The 17,987-nt window shown below is 38.8% G+C and overlaps 1 protein-coding gene across 1 annotated transcript in view; it reads right to left on the bottom strand.

The window, feature by feature from the left end:
* C1_2H10orf90 (chromosome 1_2 C10orf90 homolog) overlaps positions 1-17,987 on the bottom strand; it is a 561,981-nt gene that overhangs the window by 508,929 nt on the left and 35,065 nt on the right. The window contains exon 2 of the mRNA XM_085622763.1: positions 15,519-15,619. Within this exon, the coding sequence (XP_085478889.1) occupies positions 15,519-15,619 (101 nt within the window). The remainder of the gene's footprint in view (positions 1-15,518; positions 15,620-17,987) is intronic.

Here is a 17,987-nt window from a genome sequence, read left to right as displayed (position 1 = left end):
TTGAAAACATGTCAGATTTACACTCACCGCATTGCATGCTATGATTAGCATCTTTAACTAATTTAGCAAAAGTGACTGTTTTACTCTCTGGCAATGTTAAATAAATAAACCTTTCAGAATCAACATTAGAGCCACATATATTATAACAGTTTTCACAACTATGTTCCCATTTATAAGAAAGACCAAATAAATTTTCAATGGGAACCCCTTCTTCTTCCAGTACCTGAAGAAAATAAATCAAGAATTCCTGTGCGTCTTGCTGTACATTTTGAGAAAACTGTGTTCGTCCTGAACATACATCTAAAACTTTTCTAATTTCAGTAGCACTTTCTATTTGAGTTTTATCATTACTCAGCTTTTCAAAAAGGAGACTTAGCACAGAACAGAATCTTTTTCCCTGATTTACTATTATCTGCTCTTGCAAACTTTCCAGATAAAATGCAACATTCAGCACTACATTAGCGTAGCAGTTGACACCAGAGCTATTTTCAAAATAACATCCTACAACCTGTTCTTCATTTTCCTTATTCTTTTTGCTTGCAATTACATCACTCCTCTTTTTTTTCCTCCTCTCTACATCTTCATTACAGATATTCTCATTTCTCCTTTTACGAGAAACTACACGTTTCTCCAACACAGGATACTGACCTAAATGAGGAGCATAGCTTCTTCTTAATCTATTATACTCCTTTACACAATTTGTATCAGCACTAACTTTTGAATCATCAAAGTCTATCATGAATAAACCTGATAATGTTTTCACTCGTGACAAAGCAACATATGCCATACCTTCTTTGAACACAGTTGAACCAATGTTCACAAATGCACAATCTACAGTCAATCCTTGAGACTTGTGAATAGTTACAGCATATGCTAGCGAAAACGGAAACTGCTTCCTACGTACATATAAGTCTTTCACAAGCATGAAACGAACTGAACAACGACAAATGTCTTTAACTTCTTCTATCTGATCAAATTTTATTTTTAAACATTCAATTCCATCTTTTTTCTGATAATTAATAAAACCCACAACTCTTCCCATAGCTCCATTAACTAAACCTTTTTCAACATCCAAATTTCTCCTTAAAAATACTCTACAGTTCATGCAAACATATAGATTTTTTTCTAATCCAGCTGTTTTGGAAATGTTCTTCTCTAGTGAATCCAATTTATTTTTCAGTGTGCCTGTTAATGTGACAGTAATTCTTCCATCCTCAATTTTGTCCACTGCTTCCAATTTCCTGATATCTTCCTTTTCCAATTTCAAAAGCTCCTCATTGAATATTGAGCATTCACGTAGAGTTGGCATTAAGCAGATGACACTTTTGTTTTCTGCAATGTTCTTGTATATCTTCTCTGCAACTATTTCTTCCTTTGGAAATAAATTATGTAGCAGCCGACTCTGTAATGCTTTTTTGCCAGCTTCTGTGAGTAGTCCAATCCTGATATCTTTCAGAATACTTCCATATTCTTCATCGTTTGCTTGCCTCATATTAGTTGTAATTTCCTTGTACTCAAAGAAGGACCAAATATTTGTATTACCGATGCTTCCCAATGACTTCTTCGTGTCTTCATGTGTCACAGTATTAAACACTGGTTGTCCTTTAACTGGAGTAAGTTGCAAAAGATCTCCAAAAACTATGACGTGTTTTCCTCCAAATAACACGTCACAGTCTGTCTTCAGAATTTGCTGCATTCTTAAATGCACAAAGGCAAGCATTAAGTTTGATACCATGCTCACCTCATCAATAATGAGAACTTGCATCTTCTTCAATACTCTTGAAACTTCCAAGCATGCTTCTCCAGTTAGCTTGTTGTATTGTATTTTGTTCTCATGCTCCACTGGTAACATTAGCAAACGATGTAAAGTGATTCCTTTTATGTTATATGCTGCTAACCCAGTTGGAGCAGTAACCACACAAGACAAAGTAGAATCTGTTTTTTGCTGTAGGTAGCTTCTGATGACTTTTATTAGGAAACTTTTTCCAGTTCCAGCTTGTCCGCTTACATACATCCTGATTGGATGAAATGATGTGCATGAGCACTCTTTTTTTTCATGTAGAAATCCGTGATCAATTTTTTTTCTGATCTCTTCATAAATTTGTTGCTGCTCTTCGTTCAGTTGTCTTTCCAAATTTTGTAAGTCCATAAATTCTCCTTGAGCTTGATTCATAGCCGTTTCCACTTCATTCATGGCTATTGATGCTTCATTTTCAACGATTGGTTGTCCTAGGGGATCTTGACTGAGTGTTCCTGAACTTTGGCTGTCCTGAGAACTGTCTCTAGCTATTTCTGCTGCAATTGTAGTTTCCTGTTCAATTTCTTCATTTAACATTTGCAGATAAGTTGTGAATGTATTGCATTGTATGCTGTCTTTGCAAGCATTAAAAGAATCTTCATAACTTTGAAATTCTCCCAGTAGTTCATCCTCTGTACGCCATGGTTTAAACAGCTGTAAAAGAGCCAAGTAGTAAAATTCCTTTTTGTCAGTAGTGTCGCAACTCAGCTTCCGGTGATTTATCAAACTTCCTTTTGTTTGCTTCACCAAACATCCTTCCTCACCAATGACTTTATATTTTCCATTGTTGATGTCTTCTGCGTCTTTCCGTGAATAAATGTAGTTCTGCAGCACTTCATAGAGACACATGTTCTCCAGATGATGACTTCTCTTGGGATAATATGTGTCCAACATGTTTGATTTCAAAATATCTGTACTTTCTGGGTCATTCTCGGCCAAATATTCAATTTCTCCAACAGATTTCAGTACCCGATTTCTCATTGCTGCAAGGCCTAAACTTGCCCAAATTATTCTTCTTGATTTCGAGTAGAGACTTGCAGAAGATAACCTATCTGAACATTCGTAGGATCCAATTTCTCGATGCGATAACATCTTCAAACTGAAACTGTACAGCTTCTTACTGACAGTTTTCTCGTGAGAAATCTCTTCCCACATTTCCTTCAATTCTGTTTTTTCTGATTTCATAATGTAAGACGTTACATATCGAGCAACAGCAATGGAATTGTCAGCTACATACTGTATATCCATGTTAGCGTTCCACATGGATAAAATCATTGGGTTGTAGTCATTTATATTTTTTGATTCTTCTTTTCTTTTAAGGTTGTAGGTATTCTTAGGTGATTTTCTTGTGATAGTATGTCTCACAGATGACATAAAACTGTTAACTCTTCCATTTGAAAGAACAGGTCTAGGAAATCCAAATCGACATTTAGTGTAGTATTTATCTTTGCTCTTGTATTTCCGTCGACAGTATTTTCCACACCGATGACTTTGGAAACGTAAAACTTGCTCCTTTAACTTTTTCTCTTCTGTGCTTTTTGGTATAGCACATGTTGCATATTCTTCAATGTAAGATAACACTGCTTCATCAGTATCTGTTCCAAACTTTGGGGCATCCTTGATCCACAACAGCATATGAATATGAGGAGCACCTCTTGCCTGGTACTCTTTTCTCCAAAAGAAATCCACTACTTCTCCTAGAGGTGGATTTTTTTTATTGCAGATGAAGGACATCATAGCCTCAAATCTATGATTGAAATATCTGCAAACATTAACCGGATCCAATGAGCACAGTTCTCCTGCTGTCTTGTATTCGATGTTTTTAATGTTTGAATTTGCCTCTCGTAGAAAATCCAGTAAATCATCCCAAGCGTACTCCGCACAGCTTAGGGTAATGAACCATGTTGGTGTTCCTAAATTCCGTAACATGCATTTTAATTCACCATGGCGTCGGTACCAATATTCATTTGTCCCACGCTGACAAGCCATCAGATTGATCAGTTGTGTTTCCAAATGATCATCTCGGTGCTGCACTTTCTCCATAAAATCCTTAGCAGACACATTTTGCAAATGTACTCCACTTTTTAAAATGTGATTTACTGCATAAGACAATGCAGACAAGTCGCTTTCAAATAAAAGATGGAACAAATAAGGAATACTTTGTCGAAATCTGGGATCTTCAGCATATAGTCTTGTAGTCCGATACTCAGAAGCTGGAATCTGTTCCGGACGTTCATCGTATCGTCCTCCTTTTCCTTTAGGAAACAGCTGGGGAAAACATCGAGCTTCCAAGCTCTCCTCCCATACACTCACGGGAGTTCCTTTTGCTTTCTTCATCTGAAATAGATCAATATTGTCTCCCATAACTTCTTTTGAATGAAGAGGATGTATGCTAAAATGTTCATAAATTTCTTCTTCCTTTGACTTGTCCACTTTTTCAATTTGTCCAGTTGGTGTTTCTGTGTCTTCTTGTAAATCTTCTTCTTCTTCTTCTTCTATATAAATTGATTCATACCATTTGTTATTCCTTTTCAAATACAAATTTGCTCTTTGTACTTTCCGTACATCTACCAGCTCCTGCCAAATCTTCTTATTCTTTGTAGGTACACCATTAACCAGAATAATTAATGGTTCAGTTTCCAAAGTATCCGCATCAATAGTTTCCATATTTTTTTTCAAATCCAAGGGCAAATACACCACTCTACCTTTTAAACCTCTCAGTAAATCTGAAGGAGGTAATTTACCAGTTTTGGGCTCCATACGTACTATGGTCTGGAACGGATGAACACATTGAATGAGTATAGACTCATATGTATTTAATTCAGAAAGTTCAGCAGGAATAGCATCCAATTCTAAATTATTATGTACAGCTCTGGTCGGCATTCTATTTTCCTCTAACTTGTTGTAACAGTATTTACAAATACTCTGAACTTCACCCAATTCAAAACAATTTTCAAGAAATATATATGTGGCAAAATCCTTCCACTTATAATTATCTTCATTTTCACTCTTTCTGTAGAGATCAACATACCTGGTTTGTTTTCTATAATGAGTTCTGCGGCAACAAATACAAGTAATATTTGGTCTTTCATTAGAGATTATTGCAAATTTTGTTATGTGATCATTAAATGTCTTACTTACAGAGGGTTCTACATTCTCTTCCACTTCTTCCTCATTTACTGTGTCCTTCTCTGCACTGTTTTGTTCAGGACCAAAGTAACAAAACTGAATTTCATCAACAACCTTCTCTACATCTGATACCGTTCCACGGAAAAGAGCCCTATTCAATTCATCTAACTTTATTGCTGGACTTTTAGCAAAATACAACCGTCTCACAAACTTTCTCATTTCAGTATGATGAACAGCCAGCATCCTAAAATGATGGAAAACACTATTACACACTTTTCTAGATAGACAAGCCAGAGAATGACCCTGCAAACCAGTATTCTCTCTCACTCTGCATGGATCCAAACTTTGAAGCACCTTAATCTTCTGTTTTACACTTTTTTTACTATATTCTCTTAGAAACTCACGAAATTTATCAATAGATTCCTGACGCACAGTGCAAATACTACTACAATTCCAAGTGTACACTGGGGCTTTAGGACGTCTCCCCATAGCCTCATCCGCCATCACTTGTACCTCATCTCTTGGAACCATTATCTCCTTCTCCATTATGCAACCATTTTTCACTTCATAAGCACGACCTCTGGTGTCAACTGCATGCAGCAAACTATTACTTTGAAAATAACTCTCTTCATTAAAAAAAGGTTCACTACTTGAACTATGCATCCATTTTCCTAAAAACACTTTAGAAAAGTTTGTTCTGTTCACTACTCTTTTCCTTTTGCTATGTGATTTCAGTACATTAACCATTTTGTCTAATGTACGCATCCTATTCAAAATTAAAATGAATAGTTTCCTTTTTAATTCTAATGCCTTTGCTGCAATGGCTTCAATTTCTTTTTTTCTCTTATAAAACTTAGCCTTTTGCTTATATTTCTTCACATCCTTTATCAAATTGGACATAACTCTTCTCTGAAACATTTTTCTACGTATCTCTTTAAACGCTGTTTTTCTGTTTAAGTTAATCTTTTCAGTTGCAGAAGGTATATTTGCATTAACTAAATTCTCAATTTTTTCCTGTGCTTTTCGATTGAAATCATTCTTTCCAGTACAGACATTTTGTACATTTTTCCTTTTTTTGAATATGTTCTTTAGAAAATTTTTTGTCTGCTTACCAGAAGATTTTTTCTTCTTCCCAACATGAGCATCTTCAACTAACTTAGGTCCTCCAGTTGTCTTCAAATATAGGTTTTTTTTGTGGTCTTTTTTTACTCTGGATTTTGTAGGCATCTTAAATTTTGTTCACTGCTCTTCAGCAATACCTGAAAAATACTAAAAAAAAATTCCTTTATTTTAATTAAATATATTACTACATTTGTTTTCACATTAGTCACAAAACGAAATTTCTTTGCCAATTTGAAAGCACACTTACTACTCTATTTTTTGGCAAGTGATAATCACTTTTACAGACTGACACATTATGAATCCACTTTTCAGATTTTTTAAAAAGCACATGTCCAAACTGCTTTTTCAGACCATCACCATTTGTAACCTGGGTGACTGCCTACACTCCAGCAAGGGCAAACAGCCTTAGTGATGCTGAATGTATTTGCATTACTGACTGAAACCTCAAACCCCACTCGCTTGTGAATACTGTCCATGATTCCACATGGTAAGCAGCTGGGTGTGTGCTAAGAGTCTGCTTCTGCACCAAAAAATGGCTCCCCCTTTCCATCTAATGCAACTGTGAAATCACCAGAGCAATACGCAATAAATCTCTGCCTGTAATTCCTATTTGCACACAGAGTCATGTTTTCACATTAGTCACAAAACGAAATTTCTTTGCCAATTTGAAAGCACACTTACTGCTCTTTTTTTTGGCAAGTGATAATCACTTTTACAGACTGACACATTATGAATCCACTTTTCAGATTTTTTAAAAAGCACATGTCCAAACTGCTTTTTCAGACCAGCACCATTTGTAACCTGGGTGACTGCCTACACTCCAGCAAGGGCAACCAGCCTTAGTGATGCTGAATGTATTTGCATTACTGACTGAAACCTCAAACCCCACTCGCTTGTGAATACTGTGCATGATTCCACATGGTAAGCAGCTGGGTGTGTGCTAAGAGTCTGCTTCTGCACCAAAAAATGGCTCCCCCTTTCCATCTAATGCAACTGTGAAATCACCAGAGCAATACGCAATAAATCTCTGCCTGTAATTGCTACTTGCACACAGAGTCATGTTTTCACATTAGTTACAAAACGAAATTTCTTTGCCAATTTGAAAGCACACTTACTGCTCTTTTTTTGGCAAGTGATAAACACTTTTACAGACTGACACATTATGAATCCACTTTTCAGATTTTTTAAAAAGCACATGTCCAAACTGCTTTTTCAGACCAGCACCATTTGTAACCTGGGTGACTGCCTACACTCCAGCAAGGGCAACCAGCCTTAGTGATGCTGAATGTATTTGCATTACTGGCTGAAACCTCAAACCCCACTCGCTTGTGAATACTGTGCATGATTCCACATGGTAAGCAGCTGGGTGTGTGCTAAGAGTCTGCTTCTGCACCAAAAAATGGCTCCCCCTTTCCATCTAATGCAACTGTGAAATCACCAGAGCAATACACAATAAATCTCTGCCTATAATTCCTCTTTGCACACAGAGTCATGTTTTCACATTAGTCACAAAACGAAATTTCTTTGCCAATTTGAAAGCACACTTACTGCTCTTTTTTTTGGCAAGTGATAAACACTTTTACAGACTGACACATTATGAATCCACTTTTCAGATTTTTTAAAAAGCACATGTCCAAACTGCTTTTTCAGACCAGCACCATTTGTATCCTGGGTGACTGCCTACACTCCAGCAAGGGCAACCAGCCTTAGTGATGCTGAATGTATTTGCATTACTGAGTCCAACCTCAAACCCTTAAACTATTCTTATTTTATACCAGTACACCTTAATTTATTGTGAAAACATAGTCCATATTATTTTACTTGTTCCTCACATTTAAATTTCTCCCAAAACAGAAAATAATAAACACAACTTCAACAAAAAGAGTTGCATTTCTATTATTCATTTCTTAATTTACCATATACATCCCCTCTCAAACTCTAAACTCACCTTTAAAATTAGTTAGTTGTGAAAGAAATGTGGCACTCAAACAGCAGATTATCAGAGCCAGGATCTCTGTTCTTTACACCTCTCTCCTCTCAGCAGAACCAGATAATGGCAAACTTTCCCTCTCTTTTTCCACATATATACATGTTAATTTCAAATCTCAGTGCTTCCCCCTTTTTTTCAAATGTAATCACACATTTCTATTGGTTGAAAACCAACCCTTTTCCAAAAGTACCCTTCCCCCAACTTGACTTCTGCCTAGTACCCTTCCCCCAACTTGACTTCTGCCTGCTACCATAGCAACAGCTCATGGAACACTGCTGTGTGGAGTTAGGTCAGAAGTTCGCCAAACAATGTTTCAATTCCACAGAGCAAGAGTGCTTGACTTTTCAAACCTAACAGCAAATCCATAGTACTGTACTTTGGTAACACATTTTTCTGTACCAATACAAAACATGCGTCTATGAATTTACACATACAGCCTAGTTTTTATTCTAGAATGGTATGAAACAGCCAATCAGTTCTTTTTTTTATGAAAAAAATATGTATGCCTCTATTTCCAAACTGTCTTTCATTTCTTTTTACCATTCTACTGAATTACACCTCCTGAGTGCATCCAGTTCTCCTTTGAAGATGTTCACAGTGTGGATTGTAGGGCACAGCTATGTCTTCTGGAGTGAAAAGTTTGCAGAGAAAACAGGTATGGTGAGAGACCTTGCTTTGCCAAATGTAGACATTAAATGGATTGGTCAGAGAGGGTTAAAGTGGCACCAATTGATGCCATTGGTGAAATCCTTCATGCAAAACCAACACCCTGACCTCATAATAGTGCACTGTGGTGGCAATGACCTAGGCACTTTGACTGGGGTAGGTCTGGAAATGCTTATGAAGGACACCTTTGCACAACTGTTTTCACTTTTCCCTAAAACTGCCTTTGTGTTTTCTAACATATGCCAAAGGCAAAAATGGAACTGGTCCAATCATTTCTGTCCGCAGATTGACAAAGCAAGAAAGCACGTCAACAAATCTGTTTCTGCTTTCCTCCGTGACTATGGTATGGGTTCCATTTACCACAACAACTTGCGTTACGACATGCAAGACATTTATAGAGGAGATGGTGTGCACTTCAATGATGAAGGGAACAGAGTCTTCCTCTTAAACCTTAGACTCTGCATCGGTACTTACTTGTAGGTACCACTTAAAAATCACTTCATAAACACAACGGCTCTTTTTAGAGCCCCCTAATATCTAAACACTTAAATCTGCATTTCATTTTTTTTTTTTTTTTTTTTTTACCGTACGCTTATCGTACGCGTACCCCGTGATTTTTTTTAAAATCAATAAATGTTTTCTTTGTACTTTTCTGTCCTTCTTTGACCCCCTTACAAATGTTAGGGGGTCTGTAACTCTCCTCCTTGCCCCCTTTTCTTGTTATCACTCTTTTTTTTCTGAGTGAAACACACGAAATGGTGGCCGCCGCTTCCTGGTTTCGGCCGATTCGAATGTTTACTAAGATCTAAGAGCCAATCAGAATCGTGCTCGCGCACGCCACCGTACGCGTACGGTAAGCGTACCGTAAGCGCACCGTAAGCTGGCTCAGATATATATATTGATTTAAAGGCTATTTTCTCAGAATCTACTAAACAGATTTACACCAAACCTACAAAAGGCACTTCCTTGACCTGAGGACTACCTCTCTGCCAAATTTCTAGTAATTCTGTTCAGACGTTCGGGCTGTAGCCCTGTCTAAAGGTCCTATGGAAAAATGCATGGGAAAAACGCGTTTTGGGACCCCCCTTCTATCTCAGCCCCCGCTTGACGAATCCCCCCGAGACTTTCAGGGAAGGAGCGGAGCGTAGCGCCCCACCTATTTTGAATAATTCGCGGGGATTCGTCGACCGGCGCCAAAGTTATTCAAAATAGAATGTTGCGGATTTCCTATGGAAACGTGGTCCTAACTATAACTACCTACTGGCGACCGCCAGTAGGTAATATATATATATATATATATATATATATATATATATATATATATATATATATATATATATATATATAATACATATTTAAACTTTAAAGAAAAACACAGTTACTGGATGATGTCATCAACGAAGTCATCAGTGATGTCACGGACCATGTCATGAATGATGTAATATGTGAAGTCATCAGCAGTGTATTGCAGGGGCGCGAGTTATAGTTTGCTGAACTAACTATAACGGGGGAATTTCTCTGGTTTTGTACGAGTGAAATGTCCAACTAACTATAACGTGACTGAAACCTATGGTTTTTTCTGTGAATTCCTAAGGTTTTTTAAATGCTAATTTCTAACTATAACATGCCTGAAACCTATGTTTTTTTCAGTGAATTTATATATATATATATTTATATATATATATATATATATATATATATATATATATATATATATATATATTCACTGAAAAAACCATAGGTTTCACACATGTTATAGTTAGCGGAAATTTTACTGATAAAAAACCAATGAAATTCCCCCGTTATAGTTAGTGCAGGAAACTATAACTCACGCGACCGCAATCCTCTGCTGATGCTAATACTGTATTTAGACACTTATTTGCCCATGTCTTCTTCCATACATTTTTAGCTATACATATATTACAAATATTTTTTTTTCATAAAGACACATATGTCATCAGCAGAAGATTGCGGTCGCGTGAGTTATAGTTTCCTGCACTAACTATAACGGGGGAATTTTATTGGTTTTTTATCAGTAAAATTTCCGCTAACTATAACATGTGTGAAACCTATGGTTTTTTCAGTGAATTTGCAAGGTTTTTTAAATGCTAATTCCTAACTATAACGTGTGTGAAACCTATGGTTTTGTCAGTGAATTTGTACGTTTTTTTAAATGCTAAGTTACTTTACGCCATTCGTGGCGTGCGCGCCCACTTAACGCAGTTCGTTCCATGCGCACACGGTGCGCTTCGCGCACCGTGCGCGCACAGTGAGCACGCGGTGCGCTTCACGCACCTCGCGCCCACTTTACGCAGTTAGTGCCGTGCACGCACGGTGGGCACGCGGTGCGCTACGCGCACCGCGTGCCCACGTTACGCTAGATGGGCCATGTACGCACGATGCGCTTCGCGCACCGTGCGCACATGGAGGACATATTATGCGCTTCCTTGTGATAGGTAATCTGTTGAAATTTTTGGGGGAAATGCTGTGCTCTTATACGCCATGCACAAATGTTGGCCATCGGCCACCATTTGCACACGGGGTGGAGAGAGTGTGGATTTTTTTTTTTTAAATTTTTTTACCGTACGCGTACGGTAAGCGTACGGTAAGGGTAATCGGCGAAATTTTCGAAAAATAAAAAATTACCGTTTTTTGCCTTGGGGGATCTGTGAAGACTCAACTAATATGGTTATGTGCATGGGCGCTGTCTAAACAGCCCCTTTATATGTTTTTGGCATTTGTTTATCAGCTCCCCCCTCAGAGTGCGAGAGAGAAAATGGCGGCCGCCGCTTCCTGGTTTCGACCGATTCGAATGTTTACTAAGATCTAAGGACCAATCAGAATCGCGCTCGCGCACGCCACCGTACGCGTACGGTAAGCGCACCGTAAGCGCACCGTAAGCTGGCTCAGATATATATATTGATTTAAAGGCTATTTTCTCAGAATCTACTTAACAGATTTACACCAAACCTACAAAAGGCACTTCCTTGACCTGAGGACTACCTCTCTGCCAAATTTCAAGTAATTCTGTTCAGCCGTTCGGGCTGTAGCTGTGTCTAAAGGTCCTATGTAAAAAATGCATGGGAAAAACGCGTTTTGGGACCCCCCTTTTATCTCAGCCCCCGCTTGACGAATCCCCCCGAGACTTTCAGGGTAGGAGCGTAGCGTAGCGCCCAACCTATTTTGAAAAATTCGCAAGGATTCGTTGACTGGCGCAAAAGTTATTCAAAATAGAATGTTGCGGATTTCCTATGGAAACGTGGTCCTAACTATAACTACCTACTGGCGACCGCCAGTAGGTAATATATAAATCCAATTTTCCCTCAGCAAAGATTGTAGCACACGCTCAGAATTCCGGTTTTAGGTGGTTTATTAGTGCAAAAAGAGTTCTGCCATGCCCAACACGTTTCGGTCCTGCTACTTGGACCTTGATCACGGGATGATGTTACAATTCATGAGGGCGACATTTATTTCCATAACCATCAGTTACTTCCTGTCATTTTTTGCTATGCATTTTGGTTAATGTAGTGCTTTGTGATAACTTAAGTGCTCAGTGCTTTAATTAGAAAAATATATACATTTGGTGCCCTTTGTGTTATGATTTAAAACAATTTGTGCGAGGCAAATATATATTTTATACGATCAAAAAAGTTTTTATATTTGATCTAATGAGTCCTTTTAATACTCCCTGGTGAGTTTTCTTTCGGTGTTATTTCATTTCAATATTTTATTTTTCACAGTCCACTAGTGGGTGGTTTCTTCATGAAGGGGAAATGTCACTTTTTGACTCTTTGCTTTTTATTTTCCTTTTAATCCTTTTTGTTTTATTGTTTTTTGTGAAAGGTCCGGATTGTTGCGGAATTTTTTGATATTAATCTTCTGGTCCATCTCATTTTCTTTCTTTCTTTGCCTTCTTGTTCACTTTCTTTAGCTCTCTAGTGAGCCATGCCCAACGCGTTTTGGTCTTGCTACTCAGACCTTGATCACGGGATGATGTTATAATTCATGACGGCGTCATTTATTTCCATAACCAACAGTTACTTCCTGTCATTTTTTGCTAAGCATTTTGGTTAATGTAGTTCTTTGTGATAACTAAATTACCTCAGTGTTTTAATTAGAAAAACGTGTACATTTGGTGCCCTTTGTGTTGTGATTTAAAACAATTTGTGTGAGGCAAAAGATATTTTTTGCGATCAAAAAAGTTTTTATATTTGGTCCTTTTAATACTCCCTGGTGAGTTTTCTTTCTGTGTTATTTCATTTCAATATTTTATTTTTCATAATCCACTAGTGGGTGGTTTCTTCATGAAGGGGAAATGTCACTTTTTGACTCTTTGCTTTTTATTTTCCTTTTAATCCTTTTTGTTTCATTGTTTTTTGAGAAAGTTCAGGATTCTTGCGGAATTTTTTTATATTAATCTTCTGGTCCATTTCATTTTCTTTCTTTGTCTTCTTGTTCATTTTCTATATCGGCAGCACAACTTGTGAAGTCAAGAAAAGAATCCTGGAACATATTCGAGCCACGAAGAACAATGCTCGATCGAACGCTATAGCCAAACATTTGGAAAAGGCCCATAACAGCAAATGGGAGAATCTAAGATTCTGTGCCATTGAACCAGTTCCACAATCATAAAGAGGTGGAAATCGTGAGAAGCTCTTGCGACAAAAAGAATCAAAACACATAGTGAAATTCAGGGCTCTTAATCCGAGAGGTCTCAACCAAGACGAAGAACTCTATGTGTACATCTGTGATAAATCTTTAAACCATCTAAGTAAATGTCCCACTTTGATAAAGTGATAAAATTGCTCACTAGAGAGCTAAAGAAAGTGAACAAGAAGACAAAGAAAGATGGGTCCCATGGTCGAAATCCTCGGTGCTGATGCTTCATGGGTGTACCGGGCATATTTCACGGCTCCATGCCCGCTGTAATTTATTGTATACAGTCCACCAGTACAACCATAACTTTAAGCAGTTCAATGTGCCATGGATGCCTGACGTGTTTCAAAGTGTCCTCACATCTCTTCAGAAGCTTTGGCAATTAAAGGCGCATAGGACACCGCCCTCATCATTTAAATGCTCCAATGCATGCCCTGAATGGGACACTCTGCCGCGACTAGCAGAGCATCATCACACGCTCCATTTGGAAATAAAGGACACTACAAGGCCCATAATGCTCTCCTATCTCAAATGCTGTCATACTCTAAGAAGTGGGACATCGAGGCCAATAATCTGTGGTCCAGGATGACAGGAATAAGTATTGGAAATATAGAGGACTAATACAAAAGCAGACAGCACATCGACTAATGTTATCAGATTCTGACGTAAATGAGGGATCAAGATAACTCTCTTCGAGAAGAACAATAAAAAATAAAGTTCATAATAGATAGTCCCTTAGAAAATAGACACAGTTTAAACTTTTACAGAACTTGTATTGGACCACCAAGGAACAACATAAACTGGAATTTCCAGAAATGGCCACATAATCGCACAAACTGCATTTCGAAATGACAAGGTTGGGTATTGGACTGGGCTAGATAATTCCTAATACGCAGATAATGTGTATATTACTCTTTAAGGGACAAGAAAGAAAGCTAGGCACATGGAAATATGATTGACACTATTGAGAGCAATGAGCCAGAAAGGGAAATGGCACAGAAGTATGGCCCTCACACTTTAGAATGGGCACATGAAATCATAAGGGGCAAGATAAAGGATATACCAGGACACATTGACTATTCAAACATTGAAACCAAGAGAACAAATTTGGAGGGTGATAAAAAAGTCTGGTCAGATTAGAAAACAAATGCGACATGCCACATACACCAGGTAGTATCAGTTTAGTCTGCAGTAGGGTGAGACTCTTTCACTTCTTATGTTCCCTACGAATTAAATGTATACAAATCAAAAACAGAGCAGAAAACAACCATCTTCAAACCGGACGTACTGTCTGCTTTCACATAGTTCTGGACAGCAAAATGTGCTTTTATTAGTCTTTCTAATGTGGTTGACAGCTACATAGCCAACTAGAGCCAACCACAGTTGTGTTGCTGTCTTTGACATGACACTCTAGATACGGTAAATTGAAAGATAAGCAGCAAAACATGCATTGTATAAAAATATACTTCCGCCGCCATTCTAATTCATTAGACATTTATGACAGCTAGCCTTAATACCTTAGTTTAGCAGAAAAAACATAGTCTTGAGACACTTGTTTCTGTTATGCCATTGGACTTACAAATGTCCTATAAATCAGGAACTTTATCTTTATTTGTTAAATTCTTGGCATTCAAAGTTTAACATATGATATGTCTTAACTTTTTTGTAAAAGCACTTACATTAATTACATAAAAAACTGAAATCATGCCATTTTAAATGGCGTGATTATGCAAAATGTTTGTTTTAGGTATACCCTGTGCTTTTTAACACACATGATCCAATTGAGCTTTCTTGGGTTTCATGTCTGAAATTGGAGAAGCTTCCTGCAGCTCAGAACAACATGAATCTGATCACAGCTCACAACTTAGACAAAATAGATATGGAAGGGATGTGCTAATTTTCTTAATTGGGCCCTTAATCAACAAAACAAGAAAACTATGTGGAAATGAGTCTATTTTTTCAATTTCGAAAAGTACATCCCAGAGCATAGATAATCTGAGATTCAATCAGGAAATGTTGATGCTCTGGATTGATTGCTGTCTTAGGCTGTGTGTCTGATTAGCAGAGAGCTTGTTCACAGCATGAAGCCAAGGGCTCATTTCAAAGTTAGCGTCAGCTGGCACATGCCTGCGATTAATAGGTATCAAATGGTCTCACCTTGGCACACTTTGATTTGTTCGCAGCATCCTTATCAGTGAGGGGAGTTGACAGAAACCTTTCACTGTTGATTACACCATCACACTTGTCTTTTCCAAGCTCTAGAATTAGAAAAGTAAAGCATCTCTTAGTGAATACTGAAAACATCTTTCGAGAATGCCACAGATTTAGCCAGAAGTGGAGAATAATATAATTAACAGAAGAATAAGATCCATCAATGGAACTTTGTCTAGGCCTGCAGGGCTTAATTTTAAAACTTTTCTGCCCCTCAGGCCTGATGTATGGCTCCGCAGGCTGCAACAAGTGGGTGCAAATTCCAAACTGAACTTGGTTATCATTTTGCCATTCAACTGGGGCCCTATTACACATAGGAATCACTTTCCCTCTTTGCGCCACGGCACACCTTAAAACAGGTGCGCTGGACACAAACATGGAAAGTGCGCCCTATTAATTGACTGCACTGCCCCCATGTAAATGTGCTGCCCTAGGGCAGCATGACTTTGCCGCTGCCATGGGGCAGCCACTTTCAAGTGAAAAATGGAGCGGCTTTGAAACAGCAGCTCCGTGTTTCACTGTGCAGGCGGCAGCCCACCTCCGCTTTTAAGAGGGTGGAGAGATTCCCTTGCAGGCATATGCAGTGAGTAACTGCACCTGCCTGCAACAGGATTTCTGGGGGATACATAGGACCATTCCCTAAGGCTTGCACTGACAGTGCACCACCTTTTGGGTAGCACACTGTCAGTGCGCCTCCTGACAGCTTCTTTGCCTCTGCACCCATGTTTATAATACTGTACGGGTGCAGAGACAAAGGGATTCTCTCATTTGCATGGGGCCATGCCCCTATGCAAATGAGGGAACACCCTGTGGAGATAGCACTGGAGCTATTTTTCCTCAAAATCTATCTGTATTACAGAAAGGGAAGCACAAGCGTCTGTGGCCTTTTCTGTAATACCAAAGTGCCCTGGGGATGCCCAAAGTGGGAGCACATGCGGTTTGTGCCCGTGGGGCACTTTCCATAATACGGCCCCATGTGTACTAAATCAGTTGCAGTGCAAAGTGTATATTTGTAGAGGTTTACAAAACCTCATGACTCATGAATATTAATGAAGCAAATGTTATTCTATGAAAATTTGCATTGTGGACTATCACCCTGGAGCGTATCCTGGCACTGAGCAGGTTGGAGTCTAGCCAAACCTAGGACCTGTGCCTATTGCTATTACATTATGCTACACATCATGATCGGTACAAATGCAGGCATGTAGCATGAGAAAGATAGCAATCCTCTGTCCCTGCATTTGCATTCCCAGTATTAGAGGTCAGCAGTAGTGGTCCGTGGAGGGAGTTCTGTGGGGCGGTGAGGCGGGGCGGGGGAGGGGCAGGGTGGAGAAATGTAAACACCGGAATATGGATGAACGGAGGTAAGTACACATTTAAATAAATAAAACGAATTTCGTTGTGCGCGCTGCATTGCATTTAAATGTGTACTTACCTCCGTTCATCCATATTCCGGTGTTTACATTTCCCCACCGTGCCCCTCCCCCGCCCCACCTCACCGCCCCACGGAACTCCCTCCACGGACCTCTACTGGAGGTCAGCAAGTCAAGCAAATCTCAAAGGGTTGGATCTGACTCTGTTTTTTTTTTATGTGGAGACTGGAGGGAAGGGGCACTGTTCTTTCCTCTCCAAGGGCAGTTTTAAAACACAAAATCTGCTGAATATAGGACAGAAGAGCACATGACCTCTAAAACTGGCTTTTTCTGCTGTGTGTGTATATCTGCAGCTGAGCTGCAATTTGCTTACTTTTCGATGAAGATATGCAAGGAGGGCAAAGTTTGAAGGATGGCAAAGTCCTCTTTGTTTTACCAACAGATGCAGTTGCCGTCATTGAGAAGCTGACCCTCTCTCTCTTTTTGTAAGTCAGGAGATTTACATTGAAATAGTCTCCTATCTTACTATATGTTTAACTTTGCTCTTTTCTCAAGGAAGACGTTCTGATATTTTTTGCACATATCACGTCACATTAAATTAGCAAGTGACACTTGTATTTATTGACCGTAGTATACTAATTTAGATCATGGAATAATTAAACAAATAACATTATTTACACATATAATTAAGTTATAACCAAGACACTTTGGGCTCAAGATATCTGTCAATGATTCTTTATGTGCTCCTTGCTAGCTCAATAGCAATAAAGATTTTTGTTTTGATTGACACGCCACTTTCTTTTACCTAGACACTCTATGGATGTATTCACAGTAGAGTGCATCCTTCAATGACACGACACTTCCGGTTTATCGTTACATCCAATATGCACTCTAGTATTCTACACTGTACGTCCCCACGTCACATGCTCACGCGGTGACGTGGTCACATGCCCCCGCCCCTTTGTCCGTGCCTTTTCCCTGGAAACCGTCTTTAAAAGACCCCGGCCCTACATCGAGGGTATCGTCCTGATCCCCGAGAAGA

The sequence above is a fragment of the Triturus cristatus genome, chromosome 1_2 (genome assembly GCF_964204655.1).
Source record: "Triturus cristatus chromosome 1_2, aTriCri1.1, whole genome shotgun sequence".
NCBI lineage: Eukaryota > Metazoa > Chordata > Amphibia > Caudata > Salamandridae > Triturus > Triturus cristatus.
Note: the sequence above shows the minus strand (reverse complement) of the source record. Positions and strands in the feature narration are given on the sequence as shown.